We start from the raw sequence: 23,278 nt of genomic DNA, 5'->3' as shown, positions 1-23,278 counted from the left end.
ATATAGGTCAACAGGGGAATCTGTGATGACTAAACTAGCCATCCACTGTGAATTACAGTCAATTTTAGAAGTAAAATTATAGGTCAAATGAAGCACACAAAAGTCTGTAACATACTGAGGGAGTGCATTCTTATTAAAGGTTTATGAGGATAATATATATCTTGAGAATGAAGCTGAGTTGCTTTAGACACGTCACTGCTACTCCATACCTAAAAGGAGCTGTATGGTGTGTACAGCAGAGGATGTGTAGGATTATTTCCCCTCCCCTTTCCTTCCCAAATCCAAAGGGATTCCAAAGGGAATCCAAAGGGATTTGGGAAGAGCAGAAAGCTGAAGTCCGTGAAGAAAGAAATTTCCCAGTGCATTAACGGATTCACAGGAACCAAACGAGGGACCACTCCCTGCCCTGTTACTATATCAATATTGTGTGTTAAATGTGATGTGTAACGTTATCAAATACGGCTGATGTATACAATATATATGGATTAGGATAGTATAGGCACAACCATATTAGCATTTTTGCCATCTGCTGCAATCACAGATCCTAGGGATGTGGGCACTTGTGAAGAGCTGGGCAGTAAGAGGCTGTGGACCAGGTCAGTTGAGGTCTGCTGATCCATTGAGTGCAGACTTTGGACTGGTGAAATTGGCCAGCAACAGACCTCACTCTGATTTGTACCTCTCAAGGGTTCAACTTTGAACTTTCCAGAGCACCAGAAACACAAGGTACAAAAGAAAGGGAAAATATCTCCCATGTACGTCACGCAACGCATTTTTTTCTGGATGAAATGCCATCTTTTATTTTTACAGTTCTGAAATATACTGGTATTGAAATCTATCAGCAAAGAACAGATACATGCATTCTCTTTCTACACAATCACTTCAAGTGATATTCAGAAATATTGACCTCTTGTTTACAGAAACCAAACACTTAGCGCTACCAAACCCATCTGTGTTAATGTAGTAAGACTGGATCAAAAGGTGTCTTGCAATATCTGCTCAATCTGGCCACTTGGTGGTGCAGAACAATAAGATATATTTCCATATGTGCAAGTGAACAGCACACCACAGATCTCAAACTGTCTTCCTCAGCCCATCTACAGAAATGTATAGGCCTTATAATAAAAGCGTCAAAGGTGGCTTTTGCTGCCTGACAGCTGCTGACACTAACAGCGAGTGTGCAGCCAAATCCTTTGCAGCGGCCATGCAAGTCTGTGACAAGAAAATGGATGGTGCGGACGCTGTTCTGGAACGCACCAAAGTGTCATGTTTCCAAAGAAGACAAGAAGTTAGCATCGTTGCTAAACAGATGTGTCCTAGTTTACCACTGTAAACAGTGGAAAAACAAAAGGGCAAGGCTCAAGGTCAGCTCCTTGGGCCTCCATTGCTCCCCCTGAGCTTCTCAGAAAGGAAGGGAACCCTGAGGGGGAGAGGAGCTCTCTGCAGACGGCAGAGCCTTAGGAATAATCACAGCCTATGCATGTTACAGTAACTTTCACTCTTCTATGCTATTCAGCCCCAATTGCTGCTCAGATCAGGAGGCTGATAAGTGGCAGAAAATTGCCTTTGCTCCCTACTTCAAGTGATCTCACCTGGTCTGCAGTAAGTGGTACTAATAGAAGGCCTCAGCCAGAGCCATGTGGCATTGGTAGTGTGCAGAGCTACTGCTTGGAAGTGGTAAGTGTGTATGTTCTTCCCCACCACTCCTCTTCTTTCTAATTTAACAGGAACTTTAACATTCCTGTTAAGATCATCTCTGGTGGAAACACCTGGGTATTTGAGATCTATCTTGTATCTGAGGCTCAGTATTAGATTATGGGAGAAAATAAACAACTCTTCTGGATGACTTTTTCTCACCTTTTTCTGGGATTAGAAAGGGAAAATGATGTTTTTAGCTGGAATAAGGAGGAAGTAGTTATTGTAAAGCGATTGTCCTGTTTGAAAAGTGGACAACAATAGAAGTTATTTTTTAAACATCTCTATGTCTTAAATAAATGTAAGGTTGTTATTTTGAGGTTTATGGAGATACATGAAAACCATTAGATGAGAGAGAAACAGAACTATAGAATACTGAGCAGGAAGGAAATAAGTGATGTGAGGATTTAGCTATATATGACCTTGCCTCCAAATGGGGGAAAAGGAATTGTGTCAATCCCTCTGCTATCTGTGTATAATGCCTTAACATTGCTAACTCCTGCACAGAACTCACTAAAACTCACTTTTAAACATTTTACCAGTGAACCTTAAACATGTTGGGAAGCTGCTATAAAACTTTTTGTCCTGCCAAACCCTTCCAGGTTGGCGATAGAGTATGCTTGCTGGGAATGAGTCTGAAGTCTCTGGGTCACTAGCCCATTGCCAGAAAGTAGGAATGTTTCCTGCAAGGAAAATGGCACCTGCATTTAGAATATATTTATTATAAGTATCATTATCTGTCTGGTGGCTGCATGCAGATAACAACTTTCTGCATTGTCTTAAGACTGCTGTACCGTGATAACGAATGTTTCCTATTTAAGGGTAGCTGCCATGTAAGGACACAGAGAATGCTCTGCAGATGTGAGCTGAGAAAAACTGTGCGAAACACGGGGAAAGGAGAGGTCTCTTAAAATGGTGGGGGATGCTCAAGACAACAGGGTGCTAAGCACAGCAAGATCTCATGCTGTGTGACTGGGCACGAAACAAGCAGCAGTGAGCATGGACATGCTGCACAGATCACTGGAGCTGTGGAGGCCCTGATGCTGTGGTAGCTTCATGGTAGAGACGTTTTGGGAAGGGATGGGGTAACTGGGATGAATTGCTTGATGACAGAAATACGATGAAACTCTGAGGGACGAGGACTGTGCTTGTTCTGCGCTCTAGCTGGTGCTCTGCTCTCGTGTATCTCTTTGCACCTCATGCTCCCTGGCTTGGGGATGTGCCTTGTGCTGTTGTCAGTGTTTGTATTTACTTCTAGCAGGCGGCAGTGATCGTGGAAAAACTGGTGTGGAGGCTGCCTCCTGTCCCTGATGTGACTGCCTGCCAGAGTACACTGTTGTTTGACACCTGGACAGTCTCAAGTGATAAAGAATAATGTGTGCGGTGCAGAAATAACGGCCAGTAGTTCTAGACAGAGGCTAACCTCATATGTTGGTGTCAAATTAAATAATAGGCAGTATGGGCTTTCCTTTGGGCTTTGACTGATCCTAGCACTTGTCAAAGCTGCTTTCCTAGACGCAATTTATGAGGTGTGCCATTTGCAACGTCGCCCTGGGGACATGGCTGGCCACGAATCCCACAGGACAGCTCGGGTGGCTTGGTGTGGGGGCAACCAGACCCAATTCCCTGCTGACCCCTGGCCCAGGGGCGCTGCCTGTGCAATGCCCTGGCCAACAGTGGAGGGCCCCTTCTCCTCAAGAGAGCTGCTGAAGGTGGCCATGGGGGGTTCGTTGCTGCCTGACCCCACACAGCCACATGTGGGGCACCCACCATTGCTGGGGCCTGCGCTGAGTTCCCCTGCCCCGGCTGGGGGAGTTCCCTCTGTGTTGGTGTTTCTATGACAACCAATGGTTTTTATTTTCTTTCTATAGAATTTTTCCTTTTGTTTATTTCTGTTGAGGAAAAGTGGAAACAATTAGGATGGGGAAGTAATATGAACTTTCCCCTGTTCTTCCAGGAGCGGGCCCAGTCAGGGTTGAAAGGTGGACGGGCCTGCTCCCTCAGCTCACATCCCCAGCCCAGGGTGGGCCTTCGTGCCACCGCCGGCTCTGTGAAGAGAAGCTGAACATACCAACTAACCCGAACTGTGCAGCTTTTGTGAAGAGAAGCTGAACATACCAACTAACCCGAACTGTGCAGCTTTACCCACTGCCTTGTCAGTTCTGACTGAAACGGCAACTGGAGTCATACAGAGGGCTGAGGTCTGCTCCTTGCAGACCTGGTTCGCTTCACAGCTGGTGGGATTATATAGGTTTTTCTTGAATAGGAATGTCAAAAAGCTGAGTCAGCCCTGCTGCAGCTATTCAGATCCTAAAGCTCCTTCCTCCTTAAGGATTGCTTACCCCTACTCTGTGCAGTCAGATGAAGATGAGTTGTTTGTTCTGGCAGAGGGACAGACAGTCTGTTTTCCCCTACATGTATACAACTAATTTCAAGTCACTAGTGTTCTAGCTGGTGATAAAAGAGCTATCTTAAGCTTTTCACAGAACACAGTGACACTGTTAAATCAGCACAGCGATTTGATTAGCAGAAAGATGAGAGCTATACGGCTTAATGATAAAAAGGGGCAAAATCCCTTCTGTAGTTTAAACTTCAGATTCAAAGCAAATAGGCAGCCAGCTTTTCCTGTAAGTTACAAATCTTCACCTTACTACTGTTTCAGTGTCAGCAATAGGCTGCACTATCTGTGTGAGAAAGAAAAATTGCTTTCATGCCTTGTTGCTCATCTGGTCAGACCTCTCACTGCAGATGTGTGACAGGCAGCTGTGGGGTCACAGCCCTCCAGGCTCGGGACTTGGAGAATGTGCAGGCTCTGATGCCTCCTTCCCCAGGAGCTTTGAGGGTCACCCTTGGGTGTCTGTCCCCTTTCTAGCACTCTTACCCTTGAGAACAGCCCATGGTTTGGCTCCTCTGTCCTTGGGACTAGTATGGACTTCCCAGGCTGTTCTGTGGCTTGCATGTCCCCTTGCATATACACATCCCTTGTCTCATCTTTCCTTAAGGAAGCTGACTTTCCATCCCCAGCAAGGTGGGGCCCCCTCAGCCTTCTCCAAGAGCCTTTTCTCTTCCTTGTTATAGAAGTGAGCCCAGAACCCTTCTCTGAACTTTCCATTCTGGTTATTAAGTGAGCTTCTGATCAGCTGTGACTCTGTATCCTTTGCCAGGGTACTTTCAGTTGCTGCTATCGAGGATGATCCTGAGCCTAAATGCCTTGTAATGTCTAAAACTTCTAGGTAACTTCCAGACTAAATTTATGTATAATGAATTTATGCCCATTTGTTCAAAGGCCAAGATGGTCTTTCAGCTGAAATAGGTTTACTCCCTTCTGAGGTTTAAATCTTTACTGTGCTTGTCAAGAGCAGTCTCCGAACAATAGAGGATAAATATATTTACTAGCTGACACCTCGGTGAAAGTGGCTGCACCACTTTAGAATTCATCATTTGCAGATGCTCTGACCCCGCATGGTGCTTCTAGGACTGCTTTACAATACCAAATGGCCTTAGGGTGCACTCTACATGGTAGCACCCTATTACAGCACTACCCTGAAGGATTGCTATGCAGTCAACAAAATTCAGGAGTGATGCAGTTGTGGGCATATCAGTTGCCTTATACTAACTCAGATGTCCTTGCATTCAAACTCCTTCATGTGTTTTCTGTGGGCTGACAAGCACTAGTGAAAGTTACACGCAGAGAAACTTGGGAGGTGCTTACATTACAGTTGACCTTACTCTAACTTTTGACTTTCTCTGAACCAAATAATTTGGTCTGGTATATCCTCAGAGATGAAATCTCAGGGGATCTCAGCTTGATAGGCAGGCTGAGTTAAATGTCATTATCTGTGCTGTTTGTGCCAAGCAGTACAGTTTACAACGAACCCCTCCTGTTCACATACCCATACGGTGTTCTGGGTGTATTTAACAGAGTATACAGTGATTTAAACACATGCTGGGGATAGAAAGGCAAGGAATACTCAAATAGCAAGCAGAAATAAATGACAGGTTATGATTTAAAAAAAAACCAAGTTCATATTTCCAGAAAATGCAACCAAATGTCTGTAACGGGCAGAGTGCATGCTGCACCTCTAATGGGGCTTGACTAAGACCAGTGACTCCAATGAGATGCCATAAGTGGTGCTAAGCTTAGTTTAACACAACCTGCAAAAGCAGCTCTGCACAGTTGCTATAACACTACGTTAAACTAGGCTAAACTCTGAATGCTGCTATAGTCGCTGCGTTTTGGAACCGCTCTGGATTCAGTCTGTCAGAATGTTCCTCTCCTTTACAGAATACATAATCTCATTTAAAATCATCTAGTTTCCTGAAAGCATCTCAATATGGGGAAAAAAAGGCTGACACAGATCCCTTTTGCCTGCTGATGTAGTAAACTTACTGATTGCTTATCTGCAGTAACACCAACCACAATTTTCTTCAGTTTTGAAATCATATTTATGAACGCCTTGGTTCATACTGTCTTTTTAAATGTAGGCATTTTTAGGTATTTTTTCTTATGAAATACCAGTTTCTGAAAATGTGTTTTTTTTTAAAAAAAAAAAACACAACTTTTTTTTTAAATCCTCAGCCTGACTTCAAGGGGAGAAAAAACACCAACCAACGTACAAACAAAACCAAATCATCTTGTATTTCACCTGTCAGGATACTAGTGAACCTTTGCGTTTGACAGCATCCTGAACAGGATTCCCTCCCTATCTGTCTCAAAACAACATACTCTGCTAACACCGCCCTAAAACGTCTGTCTGATCAGTGCACCTCAGTTGTTGATGACTGTGTAGATAACAATTTCTCTCTGAATCAACACCACAACAAGGTTTTTGGGAAGAAGAGACTCTGATCAGTGCTATATAAAAGGAGACCTGGGAAATATAAAAGTAGATCTGGGAAATATCACAATGCTGCAGTGTTTTTGAACAAAATGTCTCTATTCCTTAGTTTGAAAGGGGTTTGTTTGAAAAGTTTTTTTCTTTTTTTTTTTTGTGGAATTTACAGTAAGTGAAGTATTCCAGGTTCATCTGAATTAGTATTTCCAAAGAAATTAGCAAAAATTTCATTGTCTTGAAGAACTGATGTATTCTCCTCATCCTGGCATGTGAAATCCAATGCAGTTTATTTTGACACACTCTTGATGCTGTCCTGCAGAAGGAAACTGTTTGTTCCTGTTTTTGTGTTTGCTTTTTTTTTTGGCTGAAGTCCAGCACAGAAAATTGGTGTTCATCTTCCCAAATCCTTTCTGCAACTCTCCTTTGATAAAGTGTTTTTCCACTTCTCATTCAAACTTTTTTCCTGCTATTTTAATAGCTTCAGGGTTCTACCACTAGTGTATATTTTAAATGATAAGTAATGTGACCCTTTCAGCCTCTTGCCTAATTCACGTTGACTGTTCTACCATTAGTTAGCTAATGATTTGTGAAATATTTTTGTGCTATACCTTGTGGTCTTCAGCTGAACAGTCCTCTGTAAGTATCTAATGTTAGTAGTAATGATGATACATAGCAAGCTGCCATTGCATTTCCCTGTGCATTTCTTTCATTTAAGCATGTTCAGTGGTTTAAAGACTTCTGTTGCGTGTTGAAACTTTTAGTTTTTGGCAGTGTAATGCATGCATGCAAGCAGAGCTTCCTCTTGCAGAATTTTCTCCTGCCAGCAGTTTCTGTTCACACCAGCAGTCTCATCAGCTGCACCCAGGCTAAATTTTGCAGCATATCACAGTGTACATTGAGATCTTGACTTTTTTTTTTTAAATCTGCTCAGAACACACTTGAGCTTCTGCCCAAGGTACAAGGAAAGCAGGAAGTAGAAGATGCTTGTGTGCATGTAGCTTTTGCCCCAGTGCAGTCCAGGGACCCGACCAGGGCTCACCCCTACACCTGAGAGTAAGTACTCCTATATGCACTAGTCTAACTGCAACCAGGGACGTAATTGGGATTATTCATGTTACTGTGACTGGGAGGACTGGAGCTCTGCTGCATGTGAGATCATATACACAAAGCTCCCACTGACTTTTAAAAGCTTGGGTATATGATGATAACCTTACTACTGAGAGCTGGAATGAAAGAGATGTGGAGAAACCATTATAAATCCACGAGTGCCAGAGTACCTTGCAGCTTCAGAGTATCTCTCTAAGCACCTAAACACGGCAGCTTGACGCAGGTGATTCCGGAAATAGGCTGGGTTCAGAAAAATGCTCCTTTAAAAGATAAGAGATGGGCAAGTTTAGATCTCAAATTCTTAAATCATTAAAAGCCACTAATAAACAAACTGACTAAGATGAATCCACTATATGCTTCTACACATCTCAACAGTCACTCTGTATGCCTCAAATGTAATATGAACTATCATTTTCTCTCTTGACAACTGTGACAACAAGCATTATTAAAATTTTTATTGAGGTTATATTTATAAATGCAGTTTCATTAGGGTTCTGTGTATTGTTATGGAAACACTTTTTAAAAAAAGTTCCTGTTGTAATATGCTATATTGCCTTTAGCTTGAGCATAACATAAGTAAAAGTGCCACAGTAAAACTTCTTGTTAACCCCCTACCTCCAGAAACACGAGTGGAAGTTCTGTGACCTGTCTTCTTGGAAACACTATGCATTTACAATTCATTGTAATGCTAACTTAGATTTTTAAATATTTTCAGTATCAATGATAGGCTCTAAGTGAGTGGACCTCGGCATGCTTCTTATACCCTTAACTTTAGCTAACAAATTATAGGCTTTAAGTCAATACCAGAAAAGGATGTAAAGGTAAAAATAGCATAAGCCAAGTGGTTAGATTGGCAGGCAGGGTATCCTTCTGGTATAAGCAGGGGAAGGGCAAGCATGACAGCTCCATCTACATCTAATTAGTTCTGCTTGTGAGATCTCCAACATGTGACTGCTACTCTGGTCAGCGCTTTTCCCAGTGTTTGGAGAAAAGGTACATAAAGCATGTTCTAAGATGCAACATTAAATATTTGTCATTATTTACATGTTTTATAAAGTATTTAATAACAGCTTACCACATCAACAAAGAGATTAATGCTTTGCCTTCTATTACAAAGATGACTTCTATGTTCCCTTAAAACATCTCCGTGCACATTGCTTAAAGCTGTCCGAAGCTTAGTTGTTGTTTTGGATTCCAATGCCTTCATTGAGTGCTACCTGTAGTTTGTGCACGGCTTGTGCACAGCTGAAGGAAGTGCAGATCTTAATGATGGGAAGCACGTTACTTTTAGTGCACTAAAATCTAGCATACAAAACAACACTGGATGTTAACCCACTTATGTTAACGGGGTAAACGAGTCACTCCTATCAGTAACAAAACAATAATGACAACAGCAAACGAGGGGGGGGGGGCGGTTCTCAGCCAAATATGGTTCAGGTCTGAAGTTCAGAAAATACTAATGGTCACCAAAACTTAACCAAAAAGAAATCATCACAAGATCAAATACTGTCATCATTTAATGATTTGACCAAAGCAGTAATACCTTACTTAGATGACGACTGGTACTTCTGCAAGCTATTTTAAAGGAGATTATTGCTGCTGTAAACTGTAGTCAACAGTTGATAATAGTAATATTGATTTTTTTTTCCTTTTTTCTTCAAGTTAGTGGTTCTACCACAGCCAAGCAATAGCACTATGAGGGCAAAAATTAAAAAATCAATAATTCCCTGGTAGTTAGCAACACATTTTCCTGTAAGTCTTTGAGCAGGATGTACTGTGATAGGCTTATAATAAATATAGAACTGTAGCAGATTTTCAAAGAATTAGGTATCAGATTTCCATCTTGATTTTTTTACTAGTCTGAGAAAGATGAACTGCTTCTCTTGATCTATAAATTCTATACTGAAAAATATAGCATGCTCTAATAGCTTGAGCAAACATCAGAAAGCTACCTTTGACTATGTGGCAGTCTGCTAGGTTCTCTGTAGCCTATACATTAGAAATGATTTCTGCTGACTTCTTTCTGATGACTTCTCTACCCAAAAGGATTTCCTTGCTGTACCAATACAGCTCCAGTTTAGCAGCCTTATGCAGAACAGTGCCAATTAATGCCATGCGTGCACAAAAATTGTGCAGTTTTCCCTTTGGCATTTAAATCTGACTCTGACGTATTTCAGATGCTTCTGGTGCAAAGGAAAAAAACAGTGAAAATAAGAAGCAAAGGAATTATACAAACAAAGGTTAAGAGGAAAACCCTAATTCCAGGAAGTTCTCCTTCAAATCGAAGCAGATGGGGGACCCATCTGGCCAGGCAGCAATGTGCCAGGCTGTGCATACTGAGAACAAGTCCGTGCTCCAAGATCCACCTCCAGCCATGGGCAGTCTCGATACTAGGCTGGTTAATCCAGTAATTAATTAGGAGGGATGTGCTTCAAGAGGGGGGCTTGACAGAAGAATGAGGCAGGGAAGAAGGCAGTGGACACACCGGCTGCAGCTCACAGGACGATCTCTGTGTGCGGTGGTTTGTGCCGTAAGCAGAAGCATCGGTCCTTTGGTCTTCCTATTCGTGTGCTTCTCAGGGATCTTCAGGTAGGAAAAGTCGCTTCAACAAGAAACGTCTGAAAATGGGCAGCTCTTATTCTGCACAGGGAGAATTTCTAATCCACAAAACTGCAAATAAAGTCACTACATCTGAAGATTAAAACTTGTGTTCTTGCCAGGTTTGCCCCCCATCTGTCAAATGACTAGGTTAAAGTAAACTTGAAATAGATTTTCATTTATTTTTCATCTTCACTGTAATCCAAAGACTGCCCTGTTAAAAGCCTTTCGTAAATCATTTGGTCAGTTTTTCTCAACAAAACAGTCCTTAAGTAATGCTGTATATCAGCCTCTTTTTTGACATTTTCATTTTTTCATCTTGACATCTTCTCTTAAAAATAATACAGTGTTTGTCCTATTATCTTCTAACTGCAAGGAGTGGGGGGAGAAGGCATCAACTCTCTCCCCATCATAGCAATTGGAGTATGTGAATCAAAGATGCACATATTAGTCTGTGACTTTCTCTCTCCAGGTGTTTCTTTCAATCTTACTGCCCAGTATTAAGGAAACAGGTACGGCAAGAAACTCGGATCGCTACATAAAAACTGGCTGCTGGAAATTACATTGCCTTTTCTCTAAGGTATACATTGTCTGTTGAAGTCCTTCCCAAATGCAACGGGGATTTAACTCTAATCTGACTGACATGAAAAAGTGCCTCTACTACAATCCACTGCATCATTTGTACTTGGCCTTTATAGGCCAAGAAAAAGTCAGCAAGATGATTCTATAGATGAAGCAAGTGAAAAAATACACTTCACTACTGAAGCAGATAACTCATTTTTCTTGCTAGTACTGGAAGTAAAAGCTAGCTTGTTAGTAGAGGTGCGAGATGTTATTTGTTAAATTAGAGTGACAGAGGCTTTTTCCTTTTCTTAGTTGTCCGTGTCTTCTTTCAATATGGTGTGGTCTTGTGTACAAATACATTTTAATAGTCAATTGTAATTGACTATTAGAGAGGAATTAAGTGATTTACCAGAAATAAAAATTCAGTGCTAAAGCCATATACATGTCCGTGCAGAGAGATGTAAGAGCATTCAGCACGGCAGTGGGCTGTGTTGCATGTCCACACGTCACTGGTACAGTGACTGTACAAATGGAGGTGCTGAGGCGTTCTTCACCACAGCATTAAATACAACGTCAGAGCAAGTAACGTGTCAACCAGTACTCAGTAGAACCATGTATTCACTTGCTGTAGACTAATACAATGCTTTTATCTTCAGTGAATACTGTCAATCAGTATAGCTGGTGGTCCAGACCCAATATGCTTACAGATGAACCTGACAAATCCTGGCTGCTGTACAGTTAGATTGAAGCTCAACTTTCTTCTTCTCCCTTGTTTCATCTACATGGCAGGTAGCATATTATCTGCAGTGTAGTACTATTCTTACAGCTGTTTGCATCTGCTGTGCTCTGTTCTGTGATCCCAAGGGCTGGATCACCAGCTGGTTTAAGAGTTCAGCTCTACTACAGACAAATTCTTGAACTTACAGTAGCCAGGAATCGACCTCGCTCTATTTTTCTGCACTTCGTGTGTGCAGCTACGTTGTGATTTGGGAAGTTTTATTTGGGGAGCCTATGGCAGTGTATTTCCTTGCAGTCTACTTTGTATTCCCATCCAGTTTTCTTCTGGTGGTTTCAGTGCTACCAGTAATGAGCAAAGGGAGAAGGAATGTGGCTGCGGTGAGGAGAGCCATGTGAAGGAGGCTCATGTGAGGGAGGTAGAGCCTTTCTCCCAAGCTTGTTTGCAGTCTTTCAGTAGCTGGACAGGTGTCCTCTGTGCCCAGAGGAATGTTTTCTTCTCAGCACCACTGATGCCTGGCTGTGACTGTGCCCACCCCGCCCTGTGCTCAGGGACCTCTTTCCCAAGGGAAGGAGCACCCTTCCCTCCCTGCCCTGCCCTGGCCACCCTGTTTGAAGGAGTGATAAGCAAAATCGGATAACAGCGGTCATATAGAGAGACAAGCTGGTGAACAAAGGTAGGACCACTAAGCAGATGTAGTTACAAGAGTAGCTATACTGAAGACTGGCTGTTGAGGCAAACCTCGCAGAGAATAGGATGGGTCTTTTTGGTGGCAATCTGATAATTCATTAGGAATCCCTTCTAATACAGTCATCGCCACTGAACTAAACCAACAGCTACAAACAGAGGCAGGAGAGGCTCTACCAGACTTATGTGAATCAAGGAATAGGACCTCTGATACTGAAGGACATCTGACCTGTCAGTGCAGTCAGATTTTTTTTTGTACAACCAAACAGAAGTGCGGTTATGGCATCTACACACAAGGACCTTCAGTGCACAGAAGAAAGCATCTCATGAAGTTTTCATACCTGAGCAGATAGAAAGGGAGGAAATGAGGGATCCCAATAAAGCTTTCACACACACACCACCTTTTCACTGCCAGTAAAGTGAAATATACCTGCCATGCTAAAAGGTTTTGCAGCAGCTATTTGCTTTGAATTGCAAGCATAAGATAAATGTGCTATGCAGGTCTCGATTCCTCGGCTGTGAAGGTAGTAAAAAGGAGAATGTTCTCCTGTCCAGAACAAAAAGATATTTAGGAAAAACATGTTTCAAGGCTCCTAAAGCATCTAAACACAAGCAGAGATACTCTGCATTCCCTGTTGTGTTTGTACAACGTGTTCCTAGCTATACAAATGCCATTTTCTTTTCTTGACCACCAACTCTTCTGATTGCTGTTGTGCATCTCAGCATTTATAGAACAGTCTAGTGTTGCTGGACTCTTCCTTCCAAGAGGAGCCATATTTCTTGCAAGGCAAGAATAAGTAGGATCCCACCACACATTGTGTAGATAAATGTTTTTGCAATGTAACATTATCGAAGTCAAGGCGAATACAGCCTTTGACCTCAATGAAGAAAGACTCAGCACATAAAATAGGAACTATGCTGCTGATATACTGACCTAGAAATAACATAGGATTGAGAGTTGAAATCAGAGAATTCAGAGAAATTAATTAAAAAAAAAACCCACAAAGTTGAAGTACGTGGAAGTATTTGAAATGTGGTATGAGAAGGAATTATTTTTTAAGAGTACTTCTGGTTTATATTATCCAGAGAATCTCAATGGAATGGCTTTGTATTAATAATATCTCATCTATTATGTATATTGCAATATGCCTAACACAATTGCTGAAGTAATTAGATGCTGCTAATTCTTCTCTTTCTCTTCCCTTTTCTGAGGAGGTAAAGTGATTAGGAGAGTAGTTTAGAGCAAAGTATACATTACATTACAGGCTTCCCACAGATTAGCAGCATCAGCCATTATGTTTCTTCTTTTTATACTTTTACCTAAAAATCTGTGCTCTTCTTAAATTCTTCTTCTTTCTCCTTTTTAATGCCCACTGACTACATTGTATCATGGCATCGTTGCATTATTTATTTTTTATTACTTAATATTTCACTAGGATTGCATTGTTCTACATACTTTAATACAGTCCTGTTTAAAGCTGCGAAATAAGGAAGATAGGGAATTAAGAAGTAGCTGATTAATTCAGAGTTTACAGACTAAAAATTCAGTAATCTGGATTAAAGACTCCTGATTTGTCCTGTCTATAATTCAAGGACCAAGTTTTGAGGTACATTTTTTTTTCTGACAAATGTTGCATAAAGCCTGATGGTTAATAATTATTTTAAACCGTCTAAGAGTGTTTGAAAAGTCATGGGGAAAAATGTAGAGGATTTAGAATCAAATCTGTAAGGCTTGTGCTGCACCAGGGCTTTTTCTTTTTTTTTTTTTTTTTCCCACTGTGCCTCCCTAAGAGATTCCCTCTGTTAAGTCATCACTAAAGCAATCGTGCACTACTTAACAGAGGTGCTATTTTCTACTTCATGTGTCTCCCTATGAATTGTGCAAGAGGCATTAGAGAGCTCTGCCTTCTATCGAACACATAAAAAGGCAGAGCAGGAAAAGCTTCACAGATTTATTACATTCCCTATGCATTGCCTTTCTGGAAGGGAGGGAGAATACTGGCAGTGGGTCAGAGCTGTGAAGCAGCCTAAAAGGATGCAGGAAAATCTTGCTAACCCCCAAAGAATTTTGAAGAGCTCCATGCAGCATCCTTCATGATAATGAACTCAATTTTCAGGCATTACTTAGAGGCATTGTTAGTGAAATATGTTGCAATGCCTAATTCCTCTTCCTCCCCTTGGCCCTTACATGATTTCCAGGTGGAGTTTGTGGGGAGAAGGGCAGGGAATGAAGCCCAGGGCTGCTCTGGGTGGAGGCTGGTTGCAAATGTCCTTCATGGGGACGCTTCCCAGAGCACCTCCCACCACCAGCTGTGGACTTATGATGGTGTGATGGCAGGACTATTGGGGTGAGTTGTGGCAGGCAGCCCTGTTCCCTGGCTGAGCAGCTTATTTCCAGAGGAAATGGCACCAGCAACTGGGAAGGGAGCGATCAAATGTGGGCAGAGATGAATCAAAATGCTTTTTATCACTTGTTGCTGGGTGGATGATGTTAACGTCAACATCTTCTAGTCTTTAATCCATATACAGGATCTCTGTGAACACCAGTCTATGGTGATGGAACTGGATCAAGCTACGTGTCTGTCATTCTTCAAATCTTGTGTGCCATGAGGACCATAACAGCTGAGGAAGCATAAGTATTGCAGGGAAAATCATGTTTCCAATAGAAAGGTTCTCTGCTTTTTTTCCCATGTGCAAATGGCAGGTCACATGGTGTCAACATAGATTAATTTTAGATTGCTTGGAGGAAAAAAGCAAAATAAGCAAAGAAACCATAAGGGGATATAGAGTCTCATTGAGAAAGTCATGTATATCATGTTTTGAAGGATCCTCCATCTTCAATTGTCTTGGAGTTCAGCATTGCTCTCTCCAATTCTGAACAAAATTGAATCTTAACAGTTGCTGAGCTGTGTACGTGATGCACCGCAGGTTGTTGTTCCACATGCAACTGCAGCTTTATGGATTCCTCTGTTGGGCCTGGCCCTCTGAAGAGCAGACATAAATGAGGGACTGCTCTGCTGAAATGCTATGCTCTGCTTCAAGATTACTCTCATTTGGGGCAAAAATTCAACCACTGGCATTAGGCTGAGCAGTATAAAGCCTAAGTACTAATCTGAGGTTTCTTAGTCAGTTCTTGACTTCTCAGACCTTCACTGTTTCGCCATCTGCTATAATTGAAAATTGCCTTCTGCAACCAAAGGGAAAATCTAATTTCTCAGCAAGCCATATGGGGTTATTAAGATCATTAAACCCTGGTATGCCATAATGCCTGGGCCAAAAGGACCACAGGGCATGTAAATATTGTGTGATTCATTTTATTGCTTCAGACTGCAAGTTAGGAATTGTTTTGATGGCTATCCTTATGATGAAAAGTGGTGGTCAAGTATGTTACCACAGATGTTGTTTGGTGAGGTCAACCCATAGCACGTTTCTTCAGAGCTGTGACAGATAAGTGCTTTTAATAGTTTGATCACAAAGAATAAATATTTTATATCAGCCTGACAAATATTTAGAACCCAAGCAGTACTGTCAATTGGGCCAGCGATGCTAAAGGCAGCCTCACAGTTTGATATTAAGAAACCCGAGGACACAATTGCCAGTTTTCAGGTGAACCCAGACTTTGCTTCTCAAACAGGATCTCTACAGAATGATCCTATCGTCTAGCTGATGACAGAAAATGTACTGCCTTTCCTTTTTTAAGAATGGGAAAGCTATCCCCATGCAGATGCTTGTTCTTGAACATTTTTATAACTGTGCTGCTGGAATTTTCTTCTAGTTAGTTGTGGTATTTCATAAGATTCCTTCCAAGCAAAAACCACTTATATATATTTGATACAACTATGTATGAGAATATTAAAGCTGATTTTTGGTTAATAAAGCTTCAGAAATGAATGCAGGAGCTGTGAAATTTACATGAAATTAAAGAAAGAATAGTTCAGTAAATGCAAATAAATGCAGAAATGAATATTTTAATTTGGATTCATGATTAATACCAAAGGATTACCAGCAAACCATTAAAATGTAGTGATGACATAAAAACTCAATGGGAATAAAAATCCTATATGCACTATTTAACTGATGGCAGTAAGCTATTTTTAGTAGGAGAGCTGAGAGAATTTATTTATTCTTTTTGAAAAATATAGCTGTTGATTATATTTCAGGTTTTGTCTTCATGTAAATGACATCTCAGAATAGTTTTTACTGGCATACTCTGTGTATCAGTTCCTGCATTTTACAGTGTAACAGACATGGTCATTAGATTTATTCCCATTCTGCAAGTTATTAAATGAATTATATTGAAGATAGGCATTACTGATTGCCACTTTCCTTTGTGCTATGTAACGCAATGTTAAGTACAGATTGTTATAATTATGTGTAAGAAAAGAAGAATGAAAAAATTTTCCCTCCTCGATTTTTCTGTGATCCCTATCTGACTGCATTTATTTTCACAGTAGATTGTGGTTTCTGTAGGTCAGGGTTTCTGTTTTAGGACAATTGAAACCAAAGCATGTCAGAATAGGTTTTAGTTTCCATAGTACTGCGGTCACTACCTCTTCTCATTCTAGCATTCGTGGAAATCACAGTTAGGAAAAGAGAGAGATTGTTACCATTTTTTCCAGAAGTGGGAGTCCAGTTGAATTTTGTCTCTATTTTTTTTTCTTATTTTCCTAGCATGGTCTTTGAGAAGCCATGAGAAAATGTGGTTGTCTTTTTAGTGTGTGTGAGTAGCGTGTGTTTTTTAACAGGAATCTCTCAGTTTTCCCCACTTCCTATGCTTCGGGTCCCCTAACAGAGTACTCCACCTGAAAGGAGTATGGGCTGTATGCCTGATAGGCGTGCCCTGAAGTGCACCTTATGTGCTCCAGCCCCTCATGGGCATTCAGGGCATCAACCTAGCATGGTCCTTGGAGCTAGTCTGAAGATACACCCCCAAGTTGTGTATAGGCCCTAGGTAGGCTTTGTAGACAAAAAGTGCTTGGGAAAGGGGTAGAGATGAGTGTGGAAGAGATACGAAGACCTCATAATTATGTCAGGATTCTCAGGCTTCCCATGGCTTTGTTTGCTTGTAGATAAACGAACCTGCTGCCATGACGGCGTCACATTGCTATTCCAGCGCATTGTTCTTTGCCACTGTCTCCTGTGAATTAGGCATAAGCATGCGGTTCCTCTTTTGGTGTAACTACTCTTTTGTAGTTACATTCATTTGAGATGATTGTGTGAGAAAACTCACCCTGCGCTAATTGCAGTGTCCATCCTAATACATCTTGTACGAGGGAAGAAATGAACAGAGACCTTAGTAATGAAATGCTGCTGGCAGGACATGCATGCGCTTAACAGAAAGTACCGTTATGCCTGAATGCTAATTAAAGGCAGCACAAACCCAGCAAAATCCTAACTCATTTGAAATTAATGGGACTTTCAGCTCCACCATGTGCAAGCTTTGTTTCTGGCTTCTTTATGTGTTGGTGTGGTGCGGGCTTTGATGTGGATCACAACTGAGCTCATGAAGGAATTATCTAATGAAAATAATTTCAAGTCATCCCTGACCTAATCTGGCCTGAAAAGGATCAAAAGCTCATAATATCATTACGGCCACATAATGCTGGGTATGTTTATATTTGTCTAGCGTCATCTTGAGGGTGCCCTGAACTATCTGTGAGACTCATCTGCATATCCTTACCTACTGCATCATCAAAGCAGTAAATGTATACATGGCTATTGCAGCTTAATGCCTCAAATTCTGAGAATTATTCTGTCCTAAGCATCAGTGACGTGTAAGTAGTGGTTTATTGATTCCTCTATTCTGATTATTAGACTGATTCTTCTCGCACAAGATGTATTCGTAGTATTTGTTTATTTTTTATTTTATTTTTTTTTGTTTCCAGTCTTAGCAGCCTATCTAATCAATCTTTATTCTTACCTGTGTGAATGATTCAGAGCAAGGTCTGGCTTCCCCAGTTTTAAGTAGCAGGTTACAAGCTTTGTCTCAATAAAACTGGCAATACTGGAAATATCTTCTGGAGATGAATCAAAGGGTTTGCCTGTAGCAGCACCTTTACTGCAAAGCTTTACAAGAAACAAAAGCATTGTTTACTAAAGTTATAATATGTTTTTTGGTTAGATAGAAATGCATTTTGTAACTGATAAATGGAGAAAACTGACTTCTAAGTAAAATATATCCTGACCTTAACTACAGTTAGCACTACAGCAATCAGTACAAGTATACGTGAACATAAAATGTAATGGCATCTTCCTGGAAGGGGTAGTCAAAAGAGCAGATAATAAGCTAAAAAACTAAAAAGCACTGTTAGGAAAGAGATTATATTTTTCCCCATTTTCAAAATCCAAGGCTTGTCTCCAGGCTCCCAAAATCTGTGGCCGTCTTGAGACTATGTTTGAAGAAGGAGTCTCAGACAGCTATTTTCTTATTTCAGCACAGCCAGTGGTGAACTTTGCCTTAGTCCTACAGCTAGGAAAGTAGAGAGTGATGCAAGTCAAAGAAGCCCCAAAGAATCTCCACCCCTCATTAAATGGATGGCTTCTCCTTCCAGAAAGCTGCTATAGAAGGATGAGATCAAACATCTTTCCCATCTTCTCAAGCCATATAGAATTTAGCAAAGAGAAAGTTTCTATTTTTCTAGAAAAAAATACTTTTCTTGATAGATGAATCACCTGTTGTTCATCACAGAAAAGTATTTAATCAGAAATTCACTGTCTATTTCATAATGAGCATTATTAGAATTAGATAACCCACAACTCATTAAAGATTTGGAGAATATTCAGCACTGGCAGAGCTACCACACTTGGCAGGACCACCTTTCATCCTCAAATTCTTGTGCTTTGTTAATCTTCAGGCAACCTGATTTTGTAATGCCCAAGAGTACTAAAAATTAGCTTTCAGTTCTTAAGAAAATTCAACTGTAAGCAATTAGATACAACTGTAAACAAATAGATTAAGTCTAAGAGCCTTGTCTTTAAGGACAATAACGATACAGTGCTACTAATGAAAATGCAATTGAATGTCCTTTGCTTGGATAAACATCTCTAACAGGATTGTTTAGTGTGCAATGATTTCATCTGCCTAAGTGACTTCACTGCAAATCAACTTTAAAAGCAGATTTCCAATGAAGATTAACACATTCATATTTGGCTAGGTCATGTGCTTAATCTCTCAGATCACATGCAGACTGGTGCTGAGGACCCTGACAGCACTGCTCTGCAGCTGCAGGCTGCTGGGGATAAATGCAGCCTCTGCTTTAAAAATGGTGTATAACCAAGGGACTCGTGCTTGAGTCCATTTCTGCCAGTCACCAAAGCTTTAAAATGGAAGAAGGAGGATATAGCCTGCTTGTCTAGCTCCTCAGCACTGAGAAGTTTAGTTACACTAATTAGTTTCTTGTCGCTTCTTAGTTAACATCCAGTGGCTGATCTTTATGAGGTGCAAGGTCAACTCAGCAGTTGAGATCTCTTTAGAAGATTAAATCCGCCAAGAAAAAAGCTCATCTACATATGCATCTTTCCTCCTGCACGGAATCCTTCAAAGCAGAAAGGATTACAGACCCACATCCAGTCTTAGCACCTACAAAGCTAACCCCATCTTTAGGATTTTGTGCATTGGTTAGAGATCAGCTCAATTCTTCTCAGTCAAGGGTCATTCAACAAAGTGTCCCCCTAGTTCAGGTGTGATAAATATCCTTTTTTTTTTCTCCCACATCTCCTCTCTGCTGTGAAGTTACACAGTGTATATAATAACACCCATACGTTTAAGATTTTCTATCATCTTGTTATCAGTAGAAGTTATAAATCAGAGAATTCATCACTTTTAACTTTGCTCATGGTACCATATATATCTGCTGAAGTGTCTCTAGGGGTAAGGCATGCTATATGTACCTAAAAGACACAGAGAATTATGTTCACATCAGTGAACATAAAAGTATCATCAAGTTTTTTTGTAATAACACTTTTCAGCTGAATTGGCCATGCTGTGACCTCTGTTAAATTTATGGGAATTAGAGCTTTGAGGCTACTCCCTTGACTTTCAAGTTCTTGAAGGATTGTGAGAAGAAAAGAATCATTTAAGGATCCCTTCAGTATAAAGTGCCACAATTCAGAGTTTCCTTGATTCTTCCTGCTGATATGAGGAGTTATGTCTCGACTTGTGTAACCCCTCAGTTATCTTTGACAAAAGGCAAGACACTCTCTGTAAACCATATCTAAACAAATAAGGATTTAGCAAATATCTTTAAATACAGTGAAGACTGGGTTCTGCCAGGTCTCCTCGGAGTGATCTCAGAGTAACAGTTCAAACAAACAAATAACTCAGTGTTTAATCTCACAAAATCAGAGCGATATTTCAAGGGGTTTTGCTTCTGTTTGTGACCATCTAAGCAGTCTATGTTTTAGATCAGAAATTCTCTCATAGGGATTTTTGTGCAGCATTTCTGCTGTTGATCTATGGGCTTGAGTTGGGCTTCTTCACACTAGTTCCATGCAAAAAACAACAGCTTGCACCAAAAGCAAGATTCATCCTAATTTCACAGAAATGTCTCCTTTTGTACTTAGCAGAAAGGTCATGAATATACAAGATAGCCCTAGTGTCTTCTATAAGTGAAACGTGCAATAAATTAAATGGCAGTGGTGGTATAAGGGACTGGTTTTGCTAGTGATATAGACAGTGCTGTGAAAGCTTTTTGTTGGGCAAAACACCTCAGTGCTGCCCAACAAACGCATCAAGTTCTGAGGGAAATTAAAACTTTAGTACTTGTTTCTTCAGCCTTTACTGTATTTTGCTGACCTGTTGTTAAAAGCACTTGACTATGCAGCAGGAGAGATCGTTTCCTTGCATTGTCCTGTCTGCTGCTGAATACTGAATGAGAGGAAGGGCTCTGGGAGGTGAGGCAAAGACAGTGCCTGGAAGCACCTGAGAAAGCTCATCTGGGGAAGCTTTCAGGGAAGGATATAGGCGGGATAGAGACAGCGAGCTGGGATCTGGAGGCACAGATGGGGTTGTGGAGAAGAGTTCTAGAAAGACTTGCATCTGAGCTTCAAAGGGGAAGAGAAAAAGGAAAATTTCCTAGGGATCCAAAGGAAGCTCTGCAGCTACAGATTGTTGTAATTTTGGGAGAACGTGTTGGACTGAGAGCAAGGGAAGAAAGGCTGTGCCATGCACAGACATAATGAGCAGGGAGGAGATTTGTTTGCAATTTTCATGTCTCACCCAGCAGCACTGAGTTTTCTTTGTCCTGCTGCAGTCTGCAGTCCAGTAACACTACCTTTGAAGATCAAAAGGGCTGTTAGTGTTTTTGGAGTTCTTGCTTTAAATAAAAGGTAAAAGCAGCTCCATCTCACTCCTCTGAATACCTGAAGGTCTTGTCACAAGGACATTCAAATATAGATGCAGGCTTGGAGAGGCAGTTAAATTTTTTACCATTGAGGGTTTCTTTTCCCAGAGCTATGTTACTGAATTTGATTTTAATTCCAAGCTGGGAAATGTGGGGGTACGTTTTAACTAAGACTTTGGTGCACTTCTGGGTCTGCAGAAATCTTGCCAATGTCTAAAAGGTTATAGATGCTATGAAATTGAAGAAAACAACTTAAACATGTGAAGTTTTAAAGCCAATCTGGGGTTAAAAACCTGCAGTGGTACCATTTCATAGCCTTTATCATAGCTAGCAAATGTAACAGTATCTTTCACTTGCAGACTTAGTTTACCTGAGAGTACCCGTCAGTAGACAGGAATGTTTTTCCAGAAATAATATTGAATTTTAAAAATTCTGCCAAAGGATATATCTGTTTTCATAGGAGCCCTTGTTACAAGTGGAGGTTTTGCGTACGCGGAGCATGCAAACTTTAGAAGTCTGCCAAGTTATCCCACTCAAAGAATTACCATCTACCTAAATGAGGTATTAGGAATGTAAGTGCTATCTGCAATTTTTTTGTTGTTAATTGGGAACTGACACTAATTATGTTATACTTTTACTGATAAAGGAGGTTTCTCTTTCAGTGTGTTTGAGCCTATAACTGTGTTGCTGAAACCATGGTCATATAAATGCTTGTGATATAGTACTTTGTCAAAGGTCACCAAACAAGTCTGCGACACGGTGAACTTAGCATAGATCTTGCTGTGGAATTAAGGCTTTAATTCTGGCAGTAGCAAGCAAAGAAATTTTATGAGTAAAGACCTCCCAGGCATTAGCTAATGAGAGAGAGGAAAAGATTCCCCCAAACCCACCATGGCTCTGGTGAAAGACCGGTGGAAATGCTGGTCTAGAAGGTGGCGTGTCAGTGTGGGTGTTATTTGGAAAAATAAAGCTAGAGCTCCGGTGATGCCTTGCTGCCAGAGCTGTGTCACTGAAAGCAAGGGAAAGGTTCAGCTGTACAAAACTGGCAAAGGCAGCAGATTGCTAATTGCTGCTATAGGCTTGGTGTATATTCAAATCAGGAATACAGGTTGTCTTAAGGAATTAGATTCTCGATAAATAACTATACGGTTTGCTCAAAAGAATTAGATGCCTGATACATATCTATCTGTGTGTGTGTGGATATAGATACATATCTGATAGCAAATTTAGCTCAGGAGCTGCCTGGGAAAATGAGTAAATTTGGTCAAATGGTGTGTTTCAATGACATTCTTCAGCAATTTTGAGATCAATCATGCTTTCTTCTGCCAGAATGAAAGGGTTAAGGGCGAGTTTGAATATAGCAGTAGCAGTAACCTGCTGGCCTTGCTGGAGCTGATTGCCTTGATTTTTTTTTCTTTTTTTTTTTTTTTTCAGGAGAGGACTGTTTAATCATGTCTCTCTGTTTTAGAGATAACTTTGTGGATTTCCCTGGAGTGATTTTAGAGTGCCTAATCAGAGGGACAAACCTGAAAAGGCAAGAAATATTTAATTAGAGTCTTTTCTTCTGACTAGCCAACAGTCCTAACCAGATGCCTTCACTCCAGAGCAATCCAAGTACTCAGCCTGGTAACGTCACTGCATTGCACATCAGGCACCTGGCAAGTTGAACATTAACTGCATCCCAGAAAATGTCTGCTAAGGAAGGCTACTTCTGA

General features: G+C 40.9%; 1 protein-coding gene and 1 long non-coding RNA gene across 10 annotated transcripts in view; one reads left to right on the top strand and one right to left on the bottom strand.

Annotated features, from left to right (window-relative positions):
- The window catches only part of SPATA16 (spermatogenesis associated 16), a 95,519-nt gene that overhangs the window by 42,748 nt on the left and 29,493 nt on the right, over positions 1-23,278 (bottom strand). For all 7 annotated transcript variants that reach the window (XR_010833439.1, XM_067002009.1, XM_067002008.1 and 4 more), the window contains exons 3-4: positions 18,143-18,288; positions 7,808-7,897 (exon numbers count right to left, since the gene is read on the bottom strand). Coding sequence is in view for 6 of the 7 variants with exons in the window: in XM_067002009.1 (XP_066858110.1) it covers positions 7,808-7,897; positions 18,143-18,288 (236 nt within the window). In the remaining variant the exon portion in view is untranslated. The remainder of the gene's footprint in view (positions 1-7,807; positions 7,898-18,142; positions 18,289-23,278) is intronic.
- Positions 1,377-23,195, top strand: LOC136791422 (uncharacterized). 3 transcript variants are annotated; one of them, XR_010833441.1, is made up of 3 exons: positions 1,377-1,677; positions 22,024-22,135; positions 22,998-23,195. It is a non-coding gene; the product is annotated as an uncharacterized lncRNA (long non-coding RNA). The 3 variants fall into 3 exon arrangements; XR_010833443.1 differs by lacking the exon at positions 1,377-1,677 and adding an exon at positions 6,926-7,583; XR_010833442.1 differs by lacking the exon at positions 1,377-1,677 and adding an exon at positions 16,834-17,996.

Source organism: Anser cygnoides, chromosome 9, assembly GCF_040182565.1.
Source record: "Anser cygnoides isolate HZ-2024a breed goose chromosome 9, Taihu_goose_T2T_genome, whole genome shotgun sequence".
Taxonomy (NCBI): Eukaryota; Metazoa; Chordata; class Aves; order Anseriformes; family Anatidae; genus Anser; species Anser cygnoides.
This window is presented reverse-complemented; position numbering and strand designations above follow the sequence as displayed.